The sequence below is a fragment of the Lactuca sativa genome, chromosome 2 (genome assembly GCF_002870075.4).
Source record: "Lactuca sativa cultivar Salinas chromosome 2, Lsat_Salinas_v11, whole genome shotgun sequence".
Lineage (NCBI taxonomy): Eukaryota > Viridiplantae > Streptophyta > Magnoliopsida > Asterales > Asteraceae > Lactuca > Lactuca sativa.
In genome coordinates, this window is record NC_056624.2 from 60,763,960 (window position 1) to 60,775,874 (window position 11,915).

The 11,915-nt window shown below is 35.1% G+C and overlaps 2 protein-coding genes across 2 annotated transcripts; both read right to left on the reverse strand.

Moving 5' to 3' along the window:
- Positions 1-3,319: 3,319 nt before the first annotated feature.
- On the reverse strand, positions 3,320-3,895 carry LOC111897467 (uncharacterized). Its single transcript, XM_023893428.1, has 2 exons — positions 3,521-3,895; positions 3,320-3,439 (listed from the first exon to the last, which is right to left on the reverse strand). Exons 1-2 carry the CDS (start codon positions 3,893-3,895, stop codon positions 3,320-3,322), a joined length of 495 nt encoding a protein of 164 aa, XP_023749196.1.
- A 6,225-nt stretch (positions 3,896-10,120) lies between these two features.
- On the reverse strand, positions 10,121-11,218 carry LOC111897466 (F-box protein At5g46170). The gene has a single exon (XM_023893427.1). It carries the CDS (start codon positions 11,216-11,218, stop codon positions 10,121-10,123), a length of 1,098 nt encoding a protein of 365 aa, XP_023749195.1.
- Between the last annotated feature and the right edge of the window lie 697 nt (positions 11,219-11,915).

An 11,915-nucleotide genomic window follows, 5' to 3' on the forward strand; every position in this document is an offset into this window, starting at 1 on the left:
AAAACGGACGTCGGATAAAGAAGTTATGATTTTTTACCGGACTTTTCCAGTCCCGACCTGTTAAAAATATAATATTAAAAAGAAAATAAAAATTAGCCGACGGAGTCTAAATGAAAGTTGTAGAGCATAATATCACCTAAGCGTGGATATAAAGAACGTCAAAATCAGAACTCGAATGCGAGAGATATGAACTTCCGAAGTTCGGGACAAAAATTCCCACCCTGTCAGAGGACTCACGACGTGAGCCTGAAGCTCACGACGTGAGCGAATAATTGATAAGTTCCAAGGTCGGTATGACAGAAGTCAAGTCATCGAATGGATAGGATCGAACTCACGACGTGAGCCACTCCATGCTCACGACGTGAGCTCCAAAATTACTCCCTATAAATAGAAACTGAAAGTCTCAGGTTTAGGCTGCTAAACTCTACTTCCCTCTCTACTTTTACTCTGTGTTAAGCATATCGAGACTACCCCGACACCCCAGTTACATGTCCAATCCCTGAAGGAAGCCCGAAGTCTCGAAGTTCCCAAGAAACTTGCGTCTCTCTGGTCGAAATTCTGCCCGCGTGAAGCTCGTTTCTTCACTAGAAACCCGAAGTTACGTCAAGAAAGATCATTCCTAGAAATGAAACGCTGCCCGATTCAGTATTACCAAGTGAGTTCATACCCCTAACTTATCTTTTAAATGATTTTAAATGCTTTTATGGGGGGGGGGATACAAGTAGAAAACCATATAGTTGTATAATCAATCACATGTGATTTATAACTATCAAAACAAAAGATTTCTTATACTTCAAACTGTGTTATCAAACAAACTATTTCAAATCAATTCAATACCTTTGGGTAGCAAAGGTGTACAAACATACCCAGTCATTCAAACAGCATTACTAGTAAACTATAAAAGGTATAGTTTGGAGGACTATTACTCACTAATTCTAGTACAATGCAACATACAAGAGTCAGTTCATAACATACTATAAAGAGAAACAGGGAGGAACATACTATACACTAGAACAGAAGGAACATACGATAACAAGAACAAGATAACAGTAATGTGACACCACTACTTCACGGCTTAGCAATATACTTGTTAGGTCGCGTTTTGTAACCTGAGTCTGCTGGAGGGAGAGCATGAGTTTGTGTATAGATCTATACGGGATTGACACCCCACACCTTGTTGCTAGCTACAGTGGGACTTACAGGTCTACGGGTGACAAACGTCACATCAGTTTCGGTGCCAGTAGGTCGTCGTGTTAAACACGTGTCATATCAGTATGGTTACAACCACATCACATTTTTAACCTTAATTAACAAATTGGTTTTAAGGTAGTAAGTGATTCAGTAATTACTTGAGAAAACTTACATCATTACAAAGGACAAACAATACGGTCGAGTCTTATTACATTCAGTAAAAAGGGGGCTTATAATGCTAACTTTATGATTCCTCGGTAGATACATCAGGAATATATATTAATCGGGTCCGGCAGACAGTAGGATGTGTGTTTTCCGCTTCATTTCCTGTTCCCTGTTTGGTTGTGGGCTTAGAGCAGATGCACCCAGTCTACTATCTATTCGATCTTATATATATATATATATATATATATATATATATATATATATATATATATATATATATATATATATATATATATATATATATATATATTCCATATACACCCAGTAATCATAAGGAGTACCAGGTATGGGTTAGGTCATAGTATACAAATTCAATACATCTATTTCTAGTACAAAAACATACTTTTCAATTAAAACATTTCGTAGACTAAACAAGAAACTTATCAGAAAAAGGGTTTAATCCATTTTATTAAACCAGTATGATTTAAAGGAACGTTAGTGGTTCATTCTATAATACCTTAGTTTGTACATCAGGGTTATGTATAATTAATATCCAATAGGTAGTTAGATGTGTGCTTTTTGCATCATTCCTTACTCTTTGTTTGGTTGTGGACTTAGGGCAGATTCATAGAATTAACTATACCTTCGATATTAGATTATATATAGCTAGTATAAACTAAGTGAATATAGAAGGAACTATTGTGGTTACCATTTTTACTAAAGGAAATATATGATTTTCTTAAAGAATGTTTTCATCAAATATAAAGAACTATTACAGTTAATTCCGTAAGTACGAAATGAATACGCCAGGGTTATATATAATGAAGATCAAACAAACAATGAGATGTGTGACTTCCGCCTCATTCTATGTTCCTTGTTTGGTTGTGGTCTTAGCGTAGATTCACACAAATGATTGTTTGTTTACTCTAAATTGTATATAAATTGTATCCATTTAGTACTCATAGAAGGAATCGTAGATTCATTTTTACTTTTAATCATCACATCAGAGGATATAGGATTTTCTGAAGGAACATACAAACTTTTCTAAAAAGAACTTTCAGTTTACTTTACATCACTAAAATACTTATGAACTCACCAGCTTAATTGTTGATCTACTCTTTCAAAATAACTTGTATTCTCAGGAGAATAATAGACAGGTACACACTCTGGGATTCAGAAGATAGAGCATAGTAGCTTCATGTCTTGTTTTGTTATTTTATTTTGGATTCAATCTTTTGTGAATCACTACTTTGTAAACACTTTATTATTAATATAATGGTTGTTTGTTACTATGATTACTATGATACATGCGCTGTTATACTAAATATGACGTCCTACGCCCCCGAACGTTTCTGCGGTTCCGGTTTGGGGGTGTGACATCATTAGTGATGTGTGAGGTAGAACCCATATCCATGTACCATAATCCATCCGGAGGTTGAACATGCATAGTATGGAACACACTATCAAGTTCGGTGGGGGTCATGAGTGGGCCATGGCCATGAGAAGGACCAGAAGTTAAGTTAGCCTTATAGTGGGCTTGTTAATGTTGCTGATTTCCGAACTGGGCTTATGGGTATTATTAAGCAATGGGCCGTGGATCAAGAATCCCAATTGTGTTGGATGTCGGGTACGGGAAAGGAGGAGGCGTCCACATTAGTTGCGGATACCAGGAAGCCCCATTCAAGTTTGTATGTTGTTGTTGACCACGACCACCACAACCTCTTCCTTTGCCTCGAGCGGCGTCACGAGTGCTTCCTCGTCCTCCCCTGTCACCGCCGCGATAGCCATATCCGGTGGAGTCTTATTCACGAGCAGTGGTCGAATCATAATTGGTTGAAGCAGTATGATTTTCAGAACTTTGTGAAATTAGGGCTTGAGAAAAGGAGTGATCTTGTTTGTTCTGTCACGTCTCTTCGAGAAGAAATTATGATCGAGCCTTGTTGAAGGAGGGAAGAGGATCCAACTATTGAATCAAGGCAGCAATGGTGTCAAACTCGCCACGGGTCAAGCCGGAGACCAACTGTAACATCATTTTCATTTCAGATACAGGGTTATCGACATTTGCAAGTTGGTCGGAGAGAGTCTTCAAGCATGCACAGTAATCGGTGACATTGGAAAACGAATCCAATATAGTTGTGTTGACTTAATCTTCGAGGTAAACTACTCTCGTTGCCCTATTATCTTGAAAAATTTCCTGCAAACGGTCCCATAGTTGTTGTGTGGTGGCTCCTGGTAGCATGATCACTTTAAGTACTTCCAGAGTTATAGTAGAGTAAATCCACAGTTTGATGAGGGTGTCCAGTCGGTTCCATGTGGTATCGTCAACGGAAGGAGATTGAGGAGCTTCTGTACTTATGTGATCAAGAATGTCATTAGCGCAAGCAACAATGCTGAAGAATTCAACCCATGATGCAAAGCGATCATCAGATTGATCAAGAATTATAGGTATAGCATTTTTTATGTTTGTTACAGCAAAAGCAGGGTGAAAGAACTGTTTGGGGTTTTCATTGGGTTGGGAATCATCTCCTGGTGCAACCATGGTGTCAATTGGTGTTTAGAAAGTGGGTAGAGAACGAGAAGAAGATGGGTATGATTGGGAAGAATCAATGCTCTAATACCATGAAGGTAATTGGCTTCACTGCCTTCCTCATTATGTAACATATGGATTTCCAGGTATATTGTTATTTATTTATTTATTTATCTATTATGAGGATTATTAAGCTACTCGACCAGTCGGTGCTTCAACTCGTCAAGTATAGTCATGATGTGCCACGTAGGGTTAATGACCTACTCGACGAGTCCAAGATCCGATTCGCCGAGTAGACGTTAGGATGAGAAACCCTAAATCCCTGGGTTTGGGGCCTATTTAAAGGCACTTATAGCCTCATTTGCAGCTACACTTCCCTGAGAGAAACCCTAATCGCCCTTTGAGCTTATAGAGAGAGAGTGTGTAAGCTAACTTTGAGTATTTTGGTGTATCTTTGGAAGAGAAGAGAAGGGTTTCAAGCAAGGAGCAAGGGGAGGCTGTTAGATCTGTTGTTATTCATCCAAGAGCTCCTACTAAAGGTATAAAGTTCGAACCTTTCTCATTTGTTTGGATAGATCTCATATTTTGGAGATTAGGGCTTCTTTTTATATATTATTGGGACTTTGAGGGTATTGAGTTCATATGGAGGTTTGGACTTCAGATCTGGACCTTGTGAGGTCCCTAGCATCCAAAGGTCCCTGCTTTATTCGGCCTTAATGGAACTCTTGAGTGAAAAACCCTTATTAGAGCATGTTCTTGGCATTTCAAGCCCAAAGTGTCATGCATGGACGTAAAGTCTTTGACTTTACTTGATAAATGAGCCTTGAGAGTGTAGATCCAGAGTTTGGGAAGGTTTTCTGCCTTAAAATCATCTGATTGGGGAAAGAGTCTGAATGGACTCGCCAAGTCGAGGAGCCGACCCGACGAGTTGGTTAGGGTTTGTCCCGATGAGATGGCAATGTTGTTACTCGGCGAGTTAGGGGTTAACTCGAAGAGCTGGACCATCACAAGAACCTCTGAGTAACGACTGGACTCGACGAGTCAAATGAGTGCACTCGACGAGTCAGGTCAAACTGGGACTGTTGACTCGAGTTTACTTCTGTTGACTTTAGGGTTTGGCCAACATACGTAATGGAGACCGTAGAGGGGTAAAATCGTCTTTTACCCATTCCAAGAGTTAGAGACAAAGTAAGAGAAAATTTTGGTGCACTTGAGTAAGAGTGGGGTATTGATTAGAGATGCTTATCCAATGTGTTAGGCGGAGGCTAGTTCGGGATTTCCGAGTACATGACTGTTACTTGCTAGTTTACGAGGTGAGTCTTCTCACTAAACTTACCAAGAGTGGTATCTTTATATGATTGAGATGTTTTATGTGTTTATCTATGTATTGTAATATTTTGCATTATGTCTTTGTGATTCATGCTGAATATTGTTACTATGAGTTTACTAAATTGGGACTAGAGGGTTCCACTGAGACACATCGACCGGAGGGTCTTATTGAGTTATGGTCTAGAGTGGCTAATGAGCTGTGTATGGAATTTTGGGGAACTCACTAAACTTTGTGTTTACCGTGTTATGTGTTATGTGTTTCATGTACTTCTGAGGATCACGGGAAGGCGCCAGCTTGATTGTACACACACACACATCGGAGATTGTTTTATGATTGAGAGGATCCTGGAGTTTTATATATAGTTTTCTTTTGGACATGAGTTTTGATGAATTGACATTGTGGCACTTTGTGGTTTTATTATTGGAATAAATGTGTATTGAAATTTAAAAATTTGGTCGAAATTTTTTTGTTGTTACACATTAATCATCAACGAGTATATATACAACAATCATCCTCCCACTAGATAAGGAGAAACTAATTCGAAATACATTCAAATACAATTGTAATCCTAAATTATATGATAACTATCGTTATATATATATATATATATATATATATATATATATATATATATATATATATATATATACCTCTCCTAATAAACAAAACCAAAAATTGTCACATGTCACCTTTCTACCTCTCTACTTTGCCATGTGTATGCTTCTCAATGTATTTTAGCTTTCATTTACGTTCTCCAACGTATAATTTGTCTATCCTCTTTACTCGCTCATAGTAATTTTGGAATTTATCTTTATAATTAAAATCACATATAATCAGGATAATGATATCGATTTTCCTATTTTAAATCGCATACTTTTCCATATAAGATCCACATCTTTAATTTTTTTTCCTCTAAAACCAAAGCTTTGCAAACCCATTGATTTGTATTTCGCCTACTTGGAGCATAAGAATGGGAAGTGATTCGTACACAACCGTTTTTTGTCATACACAACAAATTATGCATTATTAGGGTTGTATCGTACAACATTTTAAAACACCAATTGTTGTGTATGGAGAAAATTATTGTGTACAAATCATCTCCCCATAAGAATTGTGTACCACTTCCTTAAATCGACCATTTATGACACCGTTCTCATCGTCTATAAGTGTTCTTCTTAATTTGCTTCAATTCCTCTCTGTCTTTTTCTTCTTCTTGATTTGGTAATTCTGATAGAAACCTCTTTTTCTTCTTCTTGATTTGGTACTTCTGATAGAAACCTAATGCTTTTCTTGAAATTGATGCTTCCCTTACTCATATAATCCAAACCGACATCATTTTTGGTATTTTACAACCAAAGATGTTTTAACCTGTGAATTGTGTAAAAAAAACTCTTCCCAACTCATGTTGAATGTTTTGAATATATGTTTAAAATGGGTTAGTGATTTTTTGATTTGATAATGTTTTATAATAATGCATATAGAGTGTTTGATGAAATGCATGTTAGGATTAGACAATAGGATTTAGTATCGAAAGGAATAAAATTTAGTTACACCATATCTCTTGTGTTAATGATTGAAGAAGATAATGTGTTGCGGGCTTCTAAATTGATCTGATTATTTATTCTCATCAAAATGTTTATTTAATTGGATAAGTCAATAAGAACCTTTCATCACTTCTCATAAACCAACATGTTGATTCATTTGATTCAAACTCTTCTTAATTTACTCAGATGCTTACCCTTGATCAAAAGAATGCACGTAAGTTTATCAGTTTATGTCACTAATTAGTTTTGATCTACTTTTAAATTTTGGTGGTGGTGGTTCTTATAATCCTAGAAGATAAGGCTCAAAGTCTTTCTTTTCCTTATCATTATATTCCAAGTCAAAATCTTTCATTTCTATTAACAAAATTATAATTTCACCGATCAATGATGATCAGGCTTACGACCTTAGACTTTGAAGAGAAGCTTAAAGAGATTTTAATTTTGAAAGAAGAGCTACTAGGTTTGCACAAATAAGTTTCAAACTTTAACAGGCGAAAACATGAAGTTGAAGCATGATATCCATGAGAATGAACCATATTTGGATTCCCAAAATGCACATCTCGAAGCTGAGAAAACTATGATGTAATGTGTTGTTTGTTTAGCAGGTGGCATCGATGACCATGGTCATGTTGATCGACGATAAGAATCAAATCTCACGATGATATTAATGACTAATCTTGTAATTTTCCCCATGTTTTTAGATATAAGAATTAAATTATTTAGGCTTTTGATTTGGTTCTTTTTGTTTTGGATTATCAAGAATTAAGGTTTTATTTTTTAATTTTAAGTTTTCTACTACCCCTGTAAATTAAACCCTTGGGTCAATATTATGTTAAATAGGAAGCTAAGGTGATTTTCTATATATTTATATTTCTTTTTAACTGTCGTCATTGTTTCAATTTATGTCTATCATTTTCTTATTTTTATGATCCAGAAACATTTGGTAAATAATTGGCTTCTATGAGTTTTCGAGTAAATGAAAAGTTAGACCGAGTGGTTTACCAATATCACAAGTTAAGTTTTTTTTGTTATAATAATCCCTTGATGGTTTTATTTTGTTGCAGATAATGTCCTTACAACAATGATTTCCAAAAAGCTTTGTTGCGTATATCCCACATAAGAGCAAAAATATCAATTATGTCAGAGTAAATATGAAAGAATGATGTTATAAATGAGTATATTTTTTGTTTTTATTATTTATTTATTTATTTATTACTTTTTTTTTTGCATTTTAACAATTTGTTGGCTTCATACAATGTTTGTTGAGTTTTAAATATTAACCAAATTTCATTTTTGTTGTCTTCATCTTTAATTTTGATGTGTTTTATCACTTTATTACTAAAATTTGTATGCATTTGGATTTTTTTTCACTTTAATATGTCTTATTTTTAATTCCTTTACATGGTTATGGTTTATTAATAATATTATGCCCTCCAAAACATTGAAAGTAAGTGATTTGACTTTCAAAAGTCAAGTATAAACATTTTTTTTTACCTGGTATGTAGTTTTGTGATTGCTATGTGTGTGTATTTGTTTGTTTGTATATCGCATCATACTTGATGTTTTGATGTTTTGCATCTTATTTTAATTTTTTTTGTTAAAAATTTGATTTTGTAGACCTGCTATTACAGTTTAATTTCATTTATATTCAACATAAATTGTTATTTAACTTTGGATTTTGACGGTAGACATTTATTAGACATCAACTTGGACATTGGATGGTATATTTATTTTCTTTGTAGTATATCATTCTATTTTTTTTCTTTTTACTACTTGATTGTACTTCTGCTACTCTAAAAATTAACCCAAAAGAGACCACATTTTCAAGCTGTCATTATTTTTATAGCAAGATAATCTTTAAGTTTCATTTTTTATGGCAATGTATTTTCTCATTTTTTTTGTCTATATAATAATTTTAAATATAACAACCGTAGTTTCCATGAGTTATATATATATATATATATATATATATATATATATATATATATATATATATATACACACACATACAACAAATTCACATATATGTTATCATAAAAGTTACCAAAGTGGAAATCTATTCGGTGAGGCTTGGAGAGTGGTCACAATCAAACCACCAGCCAACTCAATGTCATGTAGGTATTTACCATTCCACCAGCAACCCATTCGGTTGTGGAAATGATGTTCACCAATGGGTTGGTAGTGAAGAGGCAAAAAGGAGAAGAGAAAATGAAAGAAAATGTGAAGGAAAAAGGAAGAACCAATCAAAATGTTTGTCTTGTTCTATCTTAACAACCACTAGAAGCTATTCCACAGCCAAACCATCGGTCTCCGGGGCGGTGTTCACCGATGAGTTAGTGTACCACATAGGAAATTCACGTGTGGATTCACACCCACTCCAGATGAGTGAAAATTAAGTTGCTAAGGCTCAAGAGTATACTCCCACAGTAAGATGCATGGGGATAAGATGAATATTTCACTACACGAGATAAGATGAATATTTCATTACACGAAACACCACATGTCCGATGATATTTTTTAACCAAGGAGTCAACTTACAGTAATATTTCACTATATTCTTTTTTTTTTTTAATGTTTTGTTTTAGTAACTTGTACATAACAATATACAAATGTTTCGCATTTATTAAAAACTAGGTGTGAGACCTGTATATTACACGGGTTGATTAAAAAAAAGATTAAACATTAAAGTGTAAACAGCAAATATTTTTTAATGTGAAACTTTAAAATAAAAAAGAAAGAAATATATTTATTACAATTTAATATCATATATATGATATTTAATACTTCACATATATAGTATGTGACTTTAATTTTAAAAACTGAAACAAATCAAAATTGACAAGTAAATAATATTTATTTCAAAAATACTATAAAATGACAAGTGTCAAAACTCATAAATGATTGACATGTGCCAAAAATAATTTTCATTTATTAAGGATGATAATGATAATATAAAAAAAAATATGAGGAAAATAAGGATTGAATCTTTTCTTGATTTATTTTTAGTAAAAATTAAAAGAAAAATGGGATGACGTTTGGTTGACAATCGACGAAGTAAAAATAAAAAAATAAATAACAATATCCAACCTCAGAACGTAGATATTTGTTTTTCTCTTAAGTTACTTTGGACATGTGATTTTTATTCAACACAATCTCAACCTATTTGTTTATTAACCATGTTAGGTTGATTTGCATTAAGATTCTCAACCTTGTTTAATAATTAGTTGAACCGATTACCATTTCCTTTACAAGTTATACATCATTTACAAAATAAGCTATCATTTAAAAATATGAAATTTCATTGTTCCATTTAATCAAATAATCAAAAATCTTAACTAAATCTAATAAATACACCCTGAAAAATTAAAACGAATTCATCTCCAATGTATAAGACTTTTTCTTTTCAATCAACTTCCTCACAGCTTCTCCCATGCACTTCTCGTCAAATGCACCCATTGCCAAGCTGACGTCATCATCCTTCTCCACCGCCGTAACCGCCGGCCTAATAACCGCCAGAGTCGCCCCTTTCATCACGTAACCAGATTCCGGCAACTCCAACACCGGCACGTACCACATCTTTATCGTCACCGCCGGAACTTTCGTTCTTTCCGCCTCCACATCCACCACCGTCGTGGAACTCACATCCTCCCTGAGCTCCACCACCTGCCTCTCCGTCATCCGAATCGTCCCTTGTTTACTTCCATCGCTTATCTTCACATCTCGTATCATCGGATTCAACGAAATGATCTTCTTCAACATATGGTGTCTCGCAGAAGAAGCAATCAAGCACGATATCGTCCACACAACTCGTTTCTTAAGCTGTTTGCTAGTCAAGTTTCTAGACTCCAATGGCGCCGGCGAACTTTCATCGTTTTTACCGCTTTCATCGCCGTCGTTCTTCAGTTTCATTTCTGATTTCTTAAATCCTGTAGCTCCCAAAATCACGCAGCTCTCGAGTTCCTTCCCAAACTCCGCCTTCCATTTCAACAACGCGCCTGAACCATTTTCCGACGAGATATCTCCGTCGTGACCGGGGAGCTTCACGGATAAAGACCGGATTTCCTTAAAGTTCTTGAGCAACTCATCAGGCAATCTAAACATGGTGTCGTCTTCTTCATCATCGGAATTACAGTGGGAACACGCCTTGGATTTCCTCGAAAACATACGATGTAAAAGAGATTGAATCGGATTCATAATGAATCTTCCAAAGAAGGCTTTTGATTTGTTCGTATGCCAACCGGAATCCCCATTCTCCGGTAGCTTATTCCGGCGAATGATTTCTAGAGAAACGTCGTCCGTTTGGGTAGCAAGATCTCCGAAACGTTTACAGAGAACCATACAAGCAGATAACGATCTGGCATCTTGTACTCTGTTGAAAATTTCAAGAACCAAAGCATCTGGTAACAGATCGAAAACATCTGCAGCTTGTTGTTGTTGTTCTGAATCTTCTTCGAGTCCCATTTTCGAATGAAGCTTTGAATGAAATTGTGTTTGAATGTTCGAATGTTGTGAATGGAGATGAAGAAGATATATACATGGCTATGGCGGGGAAGTTGGGTTAGGGGAAGGTTCGGCGTAAGATGTCGCCGGCACACGTTTACCAGGCCGGTCAAAGTTTTTGACTTTGAATAATAAAATGGTCTCGGTTTTTTTTATCTGGAATTGTTACATTCGACCCCCTAAGGTTTGAACATTTGTTAAGAATTCACCCTGTAGTTTATATAAACTGTTCCCATTACTCCATTAGTGTTAGACATTGCGTCATCTCGTCGTGGCGTTAACAAGTTGACAAAAATAGAAAATTTGAACATTTGACTTGAAGTATTAAAGTATTATCCACTAGATTAACTATGACTCTATGAGCATGTTAGCATTTTGAAATGTATTTGGAAAAAAAAGGTTTGTAAAGTTTTATCTATATTTATTCATTTGCTTTCTAATAAATTTTATAAGATAATGATTACTTTGATTTAGATTTAACAGCAAAATTACCTTAGGTCCATAAGGTAAGATGCATGACATACTCTATTGTAGGGTTGAAAAGCTACTTCCATTAAAAGAGTTCTAAACGAAAAATATATATATGAATAAAAACTATGTAATCACACCAGTAGATAATGTCTTTGCATAAAAAACGCCAGCCTGGATAATGATAAAG